This window comes from Oncorhynchus keta, chromosome 10, assembly GCF_023373465.1.
Source record: "Oncorhynchus keta strain PuntledgeMale-10-30-2019 chromosome 10, Oket_V2, whole genome shotgun sequence".
Classification (NCBI taxonomy): domain Eukaryota; kingdom Metazoa; phylum Chordata; class Actinopteri; order Salmoniformes; family Salmonidae; genus Oncorhynchus; species Oncorhynchus keta.
This window is the reverse complement of record NC_068430.1, coordinates 39,582,277-39,597,568: the sequence shown is the minus strand read 5'-3', so window position 1 is coordinate 39,597,568 and position 15,292 is coordinate 39,582,277. Positions and strand designations below refer to the sequence as shown.

The window sequence follows — 15,292 nt, the reverse complement described above, 5'->3', positions numbered from 1 at the left end:
GTTTTATTGGATTTGAAAACTTATGATGGTGAACGGTTGTCCTTTTCTGATCCTGTAGCCCATCAGTAATGCTGACTTCATTGTACCTGTGGAGATTGAAGGAACAACACACCAGGTAACTTACAATGACTATGGCATTCAGATCAACACACATGTATTGTGTGTATGTACTGTATGTGCTCCATCAGACAAATTCAAATAATCAGCCTCCCTGTGTTTATGTTTAGCTATTGCAGCCCATTAGAGAAATACAACTGCTTCGGAAATTAAACACATTTAACATTAATACATTAATTCAAATGTGAAATCAAAAGGAACATTTGTTGTATGAATATGTTATTTTTCCATGATCAAGATGGATTTACTTCTTATTGTAGAAGTCATCGCTACATATGTATCAATTGTAAAAAAAATGTTAAAGCTGTATAGTACAGTTAAGCCAGGGGTCAGCGAGGGCTCCCTCACCCCATAATGGCCTCCTCGTCGTGGGACAGGAGCCAAAGCTCTCTGGCTTCGGCCTGATTCAAGTAATCCAGGATAGGCTGGTTCCCGCCAGCACGGCCTATTCTCGATTACTTGTTTCAGGAGGCGGCTGCCAACTTCCAACACACCCTCTGGAACGACCACACCGACAGACGCTTGGACGCATTCCCTGACCCACAGACGGAATGAGTAGGAAAAAGCAGGCAGACCAAACAGGGAGGCAGGCCTCCATTGTATTCAGTAAATGTTTAACCCTTTTTTAACCTTCCTGTTCAGTTTTGTTTTATATGTTGGCTTTCTTTTATTTTCTAAAATGTTGAACCAGGTTGTTGAATGGATGAAAGATGGATCCACTTGTGCTTACGAGCCTCTGTTTTCTTTTCACTGTTGCCTTTTCAATTTGCCAACACATTAAGCTTTTTAAGCCAGGTGAGTCAACTCTGTAGCCAGTGAATAACTTTGATCAGATTGCAGATCAATAGATACTGTGGTCCTTACGGACTGGAGTTGTGTGAAGTTGCTCCAGTCAGTTAGTTAGTCCATAGACTAGTGTTAATAGATGGTCGCTGCTGGATAGCTGTACTTGATTCTCCTAGCCAGATGCTTATAACCGTGCTGTGATGTGTCCCAGGTTTTCGTCCTGAAGAGGCCACATGTCGACGAGTTCCTCCAAAGGATGGGAGAACTGTTTGAGTGTGTTCTCTTCACTGCAAGTCTTGCAAAGGTAACATTTCTTTTACTGTTTTGGAAAATTAACTGGTACTTATACCATTTGCTCCACCTGGTGGCGAAGAGATATGCCTCTTGAAAACGTAGCAATTCCAGCATTGTTAAAGGGATACTTCGGGTTTTTGGCAATGAGGCCCTTTATCTACTTCCCCAGAGTTGGATGAACTTGTGGATACCATTTTTATGTCTCTGTCCAGTATGAAGGAAGTTAGAGGTTGCTAGCCAATGCTAGTTAGAAATTGCGCTTGTGCTAGTTAGCAATTAACTTCAAACTGCCGCAGAGACATAAAAATGGTATCCACAAGTTCATCCAACTCTGGGGAAGTAGATAAATGGCCTCATTGCCAAAATCCCAAAGTATCCCTTCAACTCATCTGTACCACCCAACATACCACTCCCCATACATCCTACTCTGTCCTACTCCCTTCCTGGCCCTCGCTACCTTTCTGTTTCTATCTTTTTCTCTCCATCTCCTCCCTCCCGTCTCTCCTGCAGTATGCAGACCCAGTGACCGACCTTCTAGATCAGTGTGGCGTGTTCCGGACGCGTCTCTTTCGGGAGTCCTGTGTGTTCCATCAGGGCTGCTACGTCAAGGACCTGAGCCGCCTGGGCCGCCAGCTCAACAAGACCCTCATCCTGGACAACTCCCCCGCCTCCTACATCTTCCACCCTGAGAATGCTGTGAGTGCTGCTGTCCAGCCTGAGTTTTACTGTCTCACCAATGGCCTTACAGGCCTGTCCCAATGTAGAATCACTGAGGTGATCTTCCTGGTTTAAGCAAGAAGCTATTTGATGCCAACATTCCCAGGTTTTTTAAACTGTGGAAATCAACATTTCCCAACTGCAGTGAAAAGTTTATTTCCTTAATTAATAGCCTAATTTCTCTAAAATGTCAAATGTTTTAATCTATGTGTGTGTCCTCAGGTGCCTGTGGTGTCCTGGTTTGACGACCTGGAGGACACAGAGCTGCTGAGCCTCCTGCCTGTCTTTGAAGAGCTGAGTGAGGCGGAAGACGTCTACGCCAAACTGCAGCAGCTACGGGCCCCCTGACACGACACACCCCCTCTTATAAGCCAGAATCTCCCCCTCCCAGCCAGACCACACCCATCAACCGACGGAAAAAGACCAAACCTTACTTACATACACACACTGTGTGCGGTGTTAGTATCCTAGAGACACGCGGTGGTGTGTTTGTTTGGCCCCTGAACTGTGTGTCTGGACGGCTGTCCACTGTTCCTACTATTTTCCCCTCAGTATGTTAGCTGGTGCTGCAAAACTGCTGTTCTGGAAAAAATCCAACAAACACAATGCAAAGTGGCTCACTCTTTTCTCATTTTACATGTACTCAAACACATACTAGTACTCAAATCATTTAAACTGACTGGCCTGATCTTTGTTTCTCCAAAAACGAGACTTAGATTTTATAGCACTAATTGCGACACAAAACAATTGACTGTACACACAACATCTCTGCTTCGACAACAATCTCTGTACAAACACTTTGAAGGGGGACTCTAATGCATTGCAAGGAAACTACAAAAACCACATAGTGATTTTCATTTCAATTTCGTAGTACAACGGCCTGTATAAAGTCATTTTTTAAGGAAGTTTCTCCTGAATGGATTGAGTCCTTCAGGAAATTAATTGTAAAAGCTAAACCCAGTGGTCTTTCTGATCCAAGGCCAGCATGACATGACATTACAGTGCATGACATGACCTCATTTGAGCAGACCTTACATGGGGAGCAAGGGATCTCCATCTTTGTGCCTTCTGAAAAGAAAAATATATTAATTCTGTTTTGGTTTTGTTTTTGAAGTAAGAAAAAATTGCGTTCTTTCCAGAAAATGGTTCTTTTTCAATTGTTAGGTTTTTCTATACATTTTTGAGATGTCTTTTAAATGTTTGATATGGTAAGAAGTGTAGATGACTTTTGTAATGTCTTGGATGTTGAGGAAGAACAGCCATACGTTAACAGCCTCTGCATGTTGTATTTACATGAAATCCTCCATTCTCATTAGCTGAAGATAACCTAATCCCCGGCCAATAGGGACCATTACAAACCAAGGGTCTCACCATCGTGTAAAGGCAGGGCTGTAACATAAACCCTGCCTCTTATGCAGATTCACACTGAGATGCATCAGGTACAGGACACTTGAACTGGTTTCCCTAAATTTTTGGCACCCCTTTAAAAAAATGCCCTTTAAATGAACAGACTAATTTAGACTTTAAAGTTCGGTAGCAAATTTGGAGTGATTCTCTGCTGGTGTATAGTCTGCTAAGGATGCCATATTGGTTAAACCGAGACCTTTTTGTTACATTTTGTGTCAAGCCTTCTGGGTGCCATATTTGGGTCGCGTGAGGGACTTGTGATAAGTAGGCTGCTAAGAGTGAACACAATGCACACTAGTTTACCCCCTATCGGTTGCCCTTTATCCATAGTTTGCCAAGTCATTTCCACTCAACTTTTACTATTTTAAAATGTATCCTATTTAAAGTAAGATATTTTGGTTTGTAAAAAAAAAAAAAACGACAATGTTGAGAAGTAAAAGTATGTGTTTTACAAATTTTATTTGCGTTATTGCCTGTTCCAGAAGTTCTACAGTACTCACACTGACATATCTTACGTTTTGTACACATTGTGGGGCGGCAGTGGTTTTGTGGTAGCAAGATATGTTCTATTGCTCAAATTGTAACTGTAAGCACACACAGGCATGCCCAATCCTGACTAGTCACTGTATCCCAAAGAGATTTGTTTTGTGGTTGTTTTATTCACAAGATAAAGCACCGCCTTATACTAACTATTACACTCTATGAAGTGCCTAAGGTTTCTTTCTGCGTTGAAAGCTTTAGAATAAAACATCAAGGGTCTCTATCATCCCCATTTTTTCATTTTAGAATTTTACAACTGATAACCTGTCTCGTGTTGGTCGGAAATTGAGTAATCCACAAAACTCTCTTTGCCAAGTGATCGTACTCCGCTGTTTCATTGCGATTCAAAGAAAGGGCAGTGTGTAATAATGTTGTGGACCCCACATCCACACTGTCAGAGAAATGTATCTACTGCATGTTTGTCATGTGTCCTGTAGATATTTAGAAGCGTGTTAATCCCTGGCTGCATTGCAAATGGCACTCTATTCCGTATATAGTGCACTACTTTTGACCAGAACTATGGGCTCTGGTTAAAAGTAAAAACTGAAAAAAAGGTTTTATTGTCACATACACCGGATAGGTACAGTGAAATGTGTTGTTTTACAAGGTCAGCCATAGTATTACGGTGCTCCTGGAGCAAATTAGGGTTAAGTGCCTTGCTCAAAGGCACATCGGCAAATTTCTCACATTGCCAGCTCGGGTATTCGAACCAACAACCTTTCAGTGACTGGCCCAACGCTCTAACCGCTAGGCAGTGCACTATATAGGGAATAGATGACCTTTTGGGGCGCACAAGAATCATCTTCTTTTGTCAGTTGGATAGGATGTTAAGTTTTGTCTTCTGGTGGTGGGATTTGGTGGAGGGTGCACAAGGTGTGACCTGACTGTGTTATTGTTATGTCTGAAACACAAAAGGTAAAGTGGGGTCATAGACATCAGTATTTACCAAAGCTCAACACTTTTATTTTGTGGAGGTGGGTTGTAGGGTGTGGGCACCAAATATTCACACTACAAATTTAATTAAAGCATTCTTGCGCCAGTTTCCCTTCTTCTAGTCGAAAGAACCAGTATTGTTGCATTAAACATGCAGCACTTCACTGTCAGTAATGGTGAATCGGTAAAAGAGGCCTAAATGATACCTGGTATATTCAGACAAAATGTCTGCTGACATGAAATTATTAAATGTAATGAAAGATATTGACATTCAAATCAGAGGTGACATGTCAAACGTTAATTACAGTCATGTTATGGATCATGGTTTCAGGAGAACGTTTATCGTCTATGATTGTGAGGTAATATGTAACGTCTATGAAATGCATGCTATGGCCCTCAACAAATGCGACTTTAAAAATGTCCTGTGTTTGATTCAAATATAGTTTACTCTTAAGTGAGAAATACAAGATTTCATGATCCCTTTGTTCCTATGCATTGGAATGATGCAATTATAATTGAGATCATACTATTGATTTTATCTTCCACATATACATTTTATTTTCTCAAAGACATGGAGATAAATAATGTAAAGAACTAGAGTGTTATGTCCTTGAAATTAGTTTGTCCTAAAAAGTCCAATTGTAAAAAATAAATAAAAAATAATTCTTGGTACTTGGTAATTCTTTTCTTTTTTGGTATGAAATATTACAAACAAATAATGGATTGAAATATAGCTCTTAAAAGCTTTGTTCTCTTGTTTTGGACATGGATTATTCCTATTTGGATTATTTTGTCATTTCTAACATATATGGAGATCTTTCTGCAATCTCTTTATTTTAAGTGTTCAGTTGGTTTACTTACTGTGCGGCTTCTTAGATGCCAACCAACGATCAGAACAAAATAAGGTATGATTCAGAGGGTACAATCTATTGATGCTTGTATGTCTATTGATCAATCTATTGAATAGATTGTCATGGTGACCAATGTAGTATTTTCTGATAAGTGATGGGGAAATATTCAGCAAGTAAGTTCTGTTTGGATCAAATTATTTTTTGTTAACTGGATCCTTTAATGAGTTGATTGTGGGGTTGGGTCAGGATTTGTGTACCATGAACAAACTGCTGATCTTACACAGAAACTATGCAGAAGGAGATACTGAAACACATACAGTATATTGCTAAAATGATCAACCCACTGGGCACAGACGTCAATTCCACTTTGGTTCAATGTAATTTTGTTGAAATGACATGGAAACAACGTTGATTTAACCAGTATGTGCCCAGTGGGAACTTTTACTCTTGAAAATATGTTTTGTACAGCTATTTTCTGAAAACTTTAACGTAAGATTCCTGCATTATATTTTTGGGGGCTTTTTTGTTAAACTAGCAATTCTGAAAATTGTTTTTCAAAGATGGAATAAAAACATTGATTATAGTGAATTTGTCTACTGTAGTGTATATATGTCTGCATTTCCAGAGAGCAGTAACACATTCATTCACCTTGCTACACACACCAAACAAACATACCCAAACCTCAATGCCCAATCACAAAGAGATTTGCATTCCACAAACAATATTGTAGAATCAGAAAGTCAAATTCAGAGTAAGCACCCCAAATGGCACCCTTCTCCCTATATAGTACACTACTTTTAACTAGGGACCATAGTGGTTTGGTCTAAAGTAGTGCACTATGTTGGGAATGCAGTCAGAGGCTTTTGGGGAGAGTCATTACGTTATGATATCATAATATGTGATGTCATGAATCAGCTGTCCACTGTGTTTGGACAAAGCCCTGTCCATCAATGGCCATGTAAAAAAATGGAGCCTGAACTAGATTTGGGAAATAGCCAGGCCAGAGGTGGGGCGTACTGAGATTGGATCATTCTGATCACATCCAACCAATCACAGAGGTCAGCATGAGTAGATGTGGCTCCTTCCCTGGCTCCTTCCCTGGGTGTTAACAAATCCTTTCATATTTCACTAATCTTGCCTGGGTGGCATCATTTCCATTCTGTAGCGTTTTCCCTGAGAGCACAACAGACCACTGCTGTAGTTTTTCATGTTCCTCTGAAATTGTTTGCATTAACGGTGAAGTAGCAAACTGTGACTGACACCGTGTCCAAAATATATGGGTGTGTGATGTCCTTAGCATTGTGTACACTTCTTCAACACAAGTCATTTGCCTGTCAAACTTCTCAGGCTGGTAAGGGCCCCGCAGTATTTGTGTGATGCGTCCAACAAGGTTGAGTTCTTAAATAAACCTTTCAGACTGCTTACGTGTGTCTGGCATGAATCATCAGATTTCATGGAAAGGTACTTTTAGACTGCAGCTAGATTTGTCAGTAAGGATGTTCAGTGAGAGCATTCTGATGTTGAAAATCAATAATAACACCATTCGAAACATAATCAATGTAGAGTGAATGTCACATAGCAATGTGGCCTCATGTGAGATTCTCTCCTACAGTATAGGCCTCTACTTGGGGTGGCTGTTAGGACCTTCTAATGCATGAATATTATAGGCAGCAACTGCATTAAAGCATCAGTGGTCCACCCTCTGTGCAGTACATCATTTAACTAAAAATCCATAGCTCTGTGGCTTCCTTCCAATACAGCCAGATCCATTTCCTGGCAAAGGGAGGGTTTTAACTACTCCACCTCCCTCCCTTTCTTTCTCTCCCCCTCCCCTCCCCCCTCCCTCACACAGTCCCACCACCACTACCACTAAAGTGTCTTTTCAGCCTGTGGTCTTTTGAATAGGAGTCGTGTCTGCTTTATCCTCATTTGCCTGCTGGTTTGTGTATCTATCCCTTTCTCTAATCAGCGATTGGACGGAGCGATAGGAGGTCCTGGAACATGCAAACTCAGGCAAATCTCTCAGGGGACGAGGGCCAGGAGGAGGAAGAGGAGAAGGATGCTTTGATGCCCCAGTGACAGCCCTAAATCGTCTGGTTCTCTCCTGAGGGTTGCACTGCTGTGTCCAACCTTGAGTCAACGGAAGAACCATCCAGACACACACAGAGACACAGAGACACACAGAGACTCCTACAAGCAAGCAACTCTATTGCTGGACACGCTTGTCTTCTGTCTCCGCAGCAACTCAAGGTACTGTTTGACTTGATCATATCTGCCCTCTGTGATTTCAGACAGTGGCTCACTGAGTTTCGTGATGTGATTTGAAAGGAGAGAGTTAGGATGTTTTGTGGCTGGATCGATGGAGTTAATGGTCAGAGGGCTGAGGCAAACACATCTCTGACTATCAGAACAGTAAAATACAGTATGTCGTGAACTTTGTGATATTGACTGAATCAAACGTATAGTAGTGGGTGTCAACAGCAATGCAGTGCTTTTGAATGCTTCTTTCTCTTCTTCCGACAACACGCTGTCTGACCGGTTTATGATGTAAATACATTAGTCCTGCAGTAAACCTCCAGTAATCCTGAAATGGATATTGAAGTCCTTTTAATATCCATCTCAATAACCTCCGGTTTTAGATAATGTAATTTGTTTAAGTGGTTAACAAATTACTCCTTCCTGGGTCCAAAACCAGGAGGTGGGCCAAGGAACTCTTTCCAACATCAGATTGAGATTGCCTGAATCTGAGAAACATGGAGTACACATTCCGCGCAGTAACCCACAATCCTGGGATTATAATCTGGCGAATCGAGGTAAAGAGGCTGTCAGTCAGTATATTATTTAAAATTGATAAGGGTTTGTATTCACAGTCAGTGGTGAAAACGATTTCTTTGTCCTCCCAGAAAATGGAGCTGGTGCAAGTCCCTGAAAAATCCCTTGGCAATTTCTACGAGGGTGACTGCTACATCCTACTATCTGTGAGTCCGGGGGCCATGATACTTATCAGGGGTGTCATGTCAGCACATTCATTTGTTGAATTAGGGAGTTATGACTTAGCGAAATGCCCTGGAGTGAATCAGTGTGTTTGCACCATAGATTATGTTTGCTTTGAAGTCTGTGCTACATGATTATCAATGCTCTATGTGATGTTACCTCTTTCCATCTCTGTCTTTTTGTCTGTCTGCCTCTCCCTCCATGCTTTTTGTCCCCCCCCCAATCTCTCTATCTCCCCCTGTCTGTGTCAGACCCAGAAAGTGGGCAGCTCTCTGATCTATGACATCCACTACTGGATCGGCTCCCAGTCCAGTCAGGATGAACAGGGTGCGGCCGCCGTCTACACCATCCAGCTGGATGAGTTCCTGGGATCAGGGCCTGTCCAGCACCGTGAGGTCCAGAACTATGAGTCTGATGCCTTCCGAGGATACTTCAAACAAGGGGTTATGTAGGTCTATTTGCAGAGCAACCAGGGAGCCACATTAACCTTATGGGCTTACAGAGAGAGAGAGCAATCTCATCATTACACTCTGTTCAGTATTCTCATTCTGATCTTATTCTGAAGCACTAAGGGTAATTCTTCTGTGGGTGTAGTTTGGGGAAATGAGCGTAGTTATCAATGGTGATTAGTGTGCAATCTTGTAACTTGTAACTAAGCATTTCATGATGAGGCCTGCACCTGTTGTATTTGGTGCATGTGACAAATAAAATTTGATTTGATATATATAAAAAAGACCATGCACTGTAATAAAAGCAAGAGATTGATTGTTTTGCCTACTTACCTCTCCGCCCCTTACAGCTATAAGAAGGGTGGGGTGGCGTCAGGAATGAGACACACAGAGACTAACAGTTATGACATCCAGAGACTGCTCCATGTGAAAGGGAAGAAAAGGATAAGCGCCATGGAGGTGAGAAACACATACAGGGGGAAGTCATTCTGTGGAACACAACAGGAGGTGCCTCTGATAATGCCTGAAATTTTACTTGTAATATATCTTGCACAATTTCCTGCATACTGTAGGTAGAGATGAGCTGGGAAAGCTTCAATCTTGGGGATGTCTTTCTGTTGGACTCTGGTAAGACCATCATTCAGTGGAATGGACCAGAGAGCAACAGACAGGAGAGGCTCAAGGTACGGTAATGATCTGTGCAAATGCTGTTCTCAAGGAGTGCACCAACAGTAAAGTCAACCCACACTAGTTGAATCAATGTTGTTTCAAAGTCATTTGTCAACCTATTGTGATGTGGGAATCACATTTGTATTTTGAAAAAGTCATCAGTGAAAAGTCATCAATTTTCATCTAATTTCAATCAGCGCTGTAAACATTGAAATTAGAATAAAACCTTTACAGAAATACAATGACTTGACCTGACTAACAGGTTGTTACATCAATCTAGTTTTAACATAATCATTAGAACTATGTATATGTTGAAATTGTATAGACAAATTAAACAATGCGTCATATAACATCATTACACCACTACATACAGTACAATACCACCATGCAACAATATTACAATGTACTGTACAGGTGCGTAGTGTGAGTGCTAGCGTGTGTGTTTACGCGTGTGTGCCTGTGTGTGTGTCTCTCTTCACAGTCTGCGGCGTTGTTCCATAAGGTGTTGTTTTACCAGTTTTTTTTTTTTAATCTGATTTTACTGCTTGCATGAGTTACTTGATATAGAATAGAATTCCATGTAGTCATGGCTCTGTGTAGCACTGTGAGTTTCCTGGAGTCTGTTCTGGACTTGGGGACTGTGAAGAGACCCCTGGTGGCATGTTTTGTGGGGTATGCATGGGTGTCTGAGCTGTGTGCTAGTCGTTTGAACAGACAAGTAGTGATGCAGTCAATCTCTCCTCTACTTTGAGCCATGAGAGATTGTCATTGATGTCAGCTCTGTATGTATATTTAAGGGCCAGCCGTACTGCTCTGTTCTGGGCCAACTGTAATTTGCCTATGTCCCTCTTTGTCGCATTTGACCATATGACTGGGCAGTAGTCCAGGTGCGACAAAACTAGGGCTTGTAGGACTTGTTTTGTTGATAGCAATGTCAAGAAAGCAGAGCAGTGCTTTATTATGGACAGACCTCTCTCCCCATCGTAGCTACCATTGCATCAATATGCTTTGACCATGACAGTTTACAATCCAGGCTTACACCAAGCAATTTAGTCTCCTCAACTTACTCAATTTCCACATTATTCCTTACAAGATTTAGTTGAGGTTTAGGGTTTAGTGAATGGTTTGTCCCAAATACAATGCTTTTAGTTTTTGAAATGTTTAGTGCTAGCTTATTACTTGCCACCCATTCTAAAACGAACTGCAGTTTTTTGTTAAGTGTGGCAGTGATTTCACGATCTGTGGTAGTTAACGCGTATAATGTTTAGTATTCAGCATACATCGACACACAGGCCTTACTCAGTGCCGGTGTCAGGTCATTAGTAAAGGGCATAGACAACTGCCCTGGGGAATGCCCGACTCCACCTGGATTATGTTGGAGAGGCTTCCACTAAAGAACACCCTCTGTGTTCTGTTAGACAGGCAACTCTCAATCCACGATATAGCAGGGGATAAAAAGCCATAACACGTACATTTTCCAGCAGAAGATAATGATCGATAATGTCAAAAGCTGAACTGAAGTCTAGCAAAACAGCTCCCACAAGCTTCTTATTGTCAATTTATTTTGTAAGTGTCAGACATGTATTTGTTATTTAACCTTAATTTTATCAGGGAGTCATACTGAGATCAAGGTCTCTTTTATAGATGAGCCCTGAATTACAGAAATGACAAAAAATACACATATCAAAATATAAATACAAATTTAAGAACATTTTGAAGATTGTTCCACAAATAATGTGCAAGAAAACTAGAAGCTGATAAACGTAACTCAATAGAGACCAAATTAATTTCCAGAGTTAGCCATCCCTGAAACCGGGTATGGTAACTCACATGTCCAAAGTTTAGTAAAGATGTTAGGTTTAGTGGGACTTTATGTAAAAGGGAATTATAAATTAAATAGCAATATACAGTGCATTCGAAAAGTATTCAAACCCCTTGACTTTTTCCACATTTTGTTACGTTACAGCCTTATTCTTAGACATTTAATCAATGTTTTCCTCATCAATCTACACACAATGACAAAGCGAAACCAGGTTTTTAGAATTTCTTGCAAATGTATATAAAAAAACGAAACTGAAATTCTTCATTTACATAAGTATTCCGACCCTTTGCCACAGTCACAAAATTGAGCTCAGGTGCATCCTGTGTCCATTGAACATCCTGAGATGTTTCTACAACTTGATTGGAGTCCACCTGTGGTAAATTCAATTGTTTGGACATGATTTGGAAAGACACACACGTCTACAGTATATACGGTCCCACAGTTGACAGTGCATGTCAGAGCAAAAACCAAGCCATGAGGTAGAAGTAATAGTCATAGAGCTCAGAGACAGGATTGTGTCAAGGCACAGATCTAGGGAACGGTACCAAAACATGTCTGCAGCATTGAAGGTGCCCAAGAACACAGTGGCCTCCATCATTCTTAAATGGAAGAAGTTTGAAACAACCAAGACTCTTCCTAGAGCTGGCCACCGGGTCAAACTGAGCAATCGGGGGATTGGTCAGGGAGGAGACTAAGAACCCGATGGTCACTCTGACAGAGCTCCAGACTTCCTCTGTGGAGATGGGAGAACCTTCCAGAAGGATAATCATCTCTAAAGCAATCCACCAATCAGATATTTACGGTAGAGTGGCCAGACGGAAGCGACTTCTCAGTAAAAGGCATGACAGCCTGCTTGGAGTTTGCCAAAAGGCACCTAAAGGACTCCGAACATGAGAAACAAGATTCACCGGTCTGATGAAACCAAGATTGAACACTTTGGCCTGAATGCCAAGCGTCACGTCTGGAGGAAACCTGGCACCATTCCTACAGTTAAGCATGGTGGTGGCAGCATCATGCTGTGGGGATGTTTTTCAGCGCAGGGACTGGGAGTTTAGTCAGGATCGAGAGAAAGATGAACTGAGCAAAGTACAGAGAGATCCTTGATGAGAACCTGCTTCAGAGCGCTCAGGACCTCAGACTGGGGTGAAGATTCAACTTCCAACAGGACACCGACTCTAAGCACACAGCCAAGACAACACAGGAGTGGCTTCGAGACAAGTCTCGGAATATCCTTGACTGGCCCAGCCAGAGCCCGGATTTGAACCTGATCGAACATCTCTGGAAAGACCTGAAAATAGCTGTGCAGCGACGTTCCCCATCTATCCTGACAGAGCTTGAGGATATGCAGAGAAGAATGGGAGAAACTCGCAAGTACAGGGGTGCCAAGCTTGTAGCGTCATACCTAAGAAGACTTGAGGCCTTAAACGCTGCCAAACGTGCTTCAACAAAGTACTTAGTAAAGGGTCTGAATCATTAAGTAAATGTGATATATTTAATACATTTGCAGAAATGTCTAAAAACATTGTCATTATTGGGTACTGTGTGTAGAGTGATGAGGGTGAAAAACAATTTCACTGTAGTTCTGATGATTATGTTGAAATTAAATGGATGTAACAACCTGTTAGTCAGGTTAAGTCATTGTATTTAAGTTTTTAAGTGTTACCCTGATTGAAATGTTTACAACGCTCGTTGAAATTATGTGAAAACAGTTTGATTGGTTGATTACTTTTTCAAATCCAATTGAGTTTTCCACGTAGATTCCACTTCATAATAGGTTGACAAATGATGTTGAAACAAGGTTGATTCAATCAGTGTGTGCCCAATGAGAATGTAATCTTACTGCACCTACCATCCTACCAGTGACACAAGGAAGCTAATTCCACATTGGTAGCTCAATAAATCAAGAGTAGTTGAAGGGAAATTCACGTCACTCCCCTAAAGATTGGCTGAAGAGACCCCTAGTAGAAACACATTAGAATTAACGTTTTAGAATCACAGAAAATCAATCCATGTCACGCACTTCTAACTTTACATGCAATGACTCTTAGGGCATGCTGTTGGCTAAAGACATTCGGGACCGGGAGCGAGGGGGTCGGGCGGAGATAGGAGTGATAGAAGGGGACACAGAGGGGAACTCCTCTAAACTGATGGAGATCCTTATTAGCATCCTGGGGCAACGGACCTCCAAGCTTCTCAATGGAATGCCTGATGAAACAGCGGACCAACAACAGAAAGCTCAGCTTACTCTGTACCAGTGAGTGGCTGAGGGCCATGTCCAGATGTCCTGTCTTTTTGCCTGTTTGAATTGTTTCAGGCATTTATTGCAAAGAAAGTGGAACTTAACAAAGTGTTATACTCTTTCTAAATAATACTTAGCCTAGTCCCAGATGTGTTTGTGCTCATGTCAATTCCATTGCTAATTTTCAAGCCAAACCATGTTTGCATGATAGCACGACTGGCACGCAGGCTAAATCATACTTTGTCATTAGTAAATACAGTGCATTCGGAAAGTATTCAGACCCTTTCTCCACATTTTGTTACGTTACATTCTTATTCTCAAATGAATTAAATATTTTCTTTCCTCATCAGTCTACACACAAAACCCCATAATGACAAAGCAAAAACAGGTTTTCAGAAATATTTGCAAATGTATAAATAATTCAAAACAGAAATACCTTATTTGCATAAGTATTCAGACCCTTTTATATGAGACTCAGGTGCATCCTGTTTCCATTAATCATCCTGTTTCTACAACTTGATTGGAGTCCACCTGTGGTAAATTCAATTGATTTGACATGATTTGGAAAGGCACACACCTGTCTGCATAAAGTCCCACAGTTGACAGTGTATGTCAGAGCAAAAACCAAGCCATGAAGTCAAAAGAATTGTCCGTAGAGCTACGAGACAGGATTGTGTGGAGGCACAGATCTGGGGAAGAGTACCAAAAATGTCTGCGGCATTGAAGGTCCCCAAAAACACAGTGGCCATTCTTAATTGGAAGAAGTTTGGAACAACCAAGACTCTTTCTAGAGCTGGCCGCCCGGCCAAACTGAGCAATCATGGGCGAAGGGCCTTGGTCAGGGAGGTGACCAAGAACCCGATGGTCACTCTGACAGAGCTCCAGAGTTTCTCTTTGAAGATGGGAGAATCTTCCAGAAGGACGTCCAACTCTGCAACACTTCACCAATCAGGCCGTTATGGTAGAGTGGCCAGACGGAAGCCACTCCTCAGTAAAAGGCACATGACAGCCCACTTGGAGTTTGCCAAAAGGCATCTAAAGGACTCTAAGACCATGAGAAACAAGATTATCTGGTCTGATGAAACCAAGATTGAACTCTTTGGCCTGAGCGTCATGCCTGGAAGAAACCTGGCCATGCCTACGGTGAGACATGGTGGTGGGAGCTTCATGCTGTGGGGATGTTTTTCAGCGGCAGGGAATGGGAGACTAGTCAGAATCGAGGGAAAGATGAACTGAGCAAAGTATAGTGAGAGCCTTGATGAAAACCTACTCCAGTGCTCAGGACCTCAGACTGGGGCGAAGGTTCACCTTCCAACAGAACAACGTCCCTAAGCACACAATGCAGGAGTGGCTTCGGAAGAAGTCTCTGAATGCCCTTGAGTGGCCCAGCCAGAGTCAGGACTTGAACCTGATCGAACATCTCTGGAGAGACCTGAAAATAGCTATGCAGAGAAGCTCCCCTTCCAACCTGACC

The 15,292-nt window shown here is 41.8% G+C and overlaps 2 protein-coding genes across 2 annotated transcripts in view; both read left to right on the top strand.

Annotated features, from left to right (window-relative positions):
* The window catches only part of LOC118388689 (carboxy-terminal domain RNA polymerase II polypeptide A small phosphatase 2-like), a 30,762-nt gene extending 24,529 nt beyond the window's left edge, over positions 1-6,233 (top strand). Inside the window, exons 4-7 of the mRNA XM_035778043.2 lie at positions 59-115; positions 1,115-1,207; positions 1,708-1,893; positions 2,137-6,233. Coding sequence (XP_035633936.1) covers positions 59-115; positions 1,115-1,207; positions 1,708-1,893; positions 2,137-2,262 — 462 coding nt within the window. The 3' untranslated portion in view covers positions 2,263-6,233. The remainder of the gene's footprint in view (positions 1-58; positions 116-1,114; positions 1,208-1,707; positions 1,894-2,136) is intronic.
* Positions 6,234-7,548: 1,315 nt separating this feature from the next.
* LOC118388687 (advillin-like) overlaps positions 7,549-15,292 on the top strand; it is a 33,509-nt gene continuing 25,765 nt past the window's right edge. Inside the window, exons 1-7 of the mRNA XM_035778042.2 lie at positions 7,549-7,895; positions 8,341-8,458; positions 8,549-8,623; positions 8,891-9,087; positions 9,439-9,547; positions 9,661-9,771; positions 13,628-13,833. Coding sequence (XP_035633935.1) covers positions 8,399-8,458; positions 8,549-8,623; positions 8,891-9,087; positions 9,439-9,547; positions 9,661-9,771; positions 13,628-13,833 — 758 coding nt within the window. The 5' untranslated portion in view covers positions 7,549-7,895; positions 8,341-8,398. The remainder of the gene's footprint in view (positions 7,896-8,340; positions 8,459-8,548; positions 8,624-8,890; positions 9,088-9,438; positions 9,548-9,660; positions 9,772-13,627; positions 13,834-15,292) is intronic.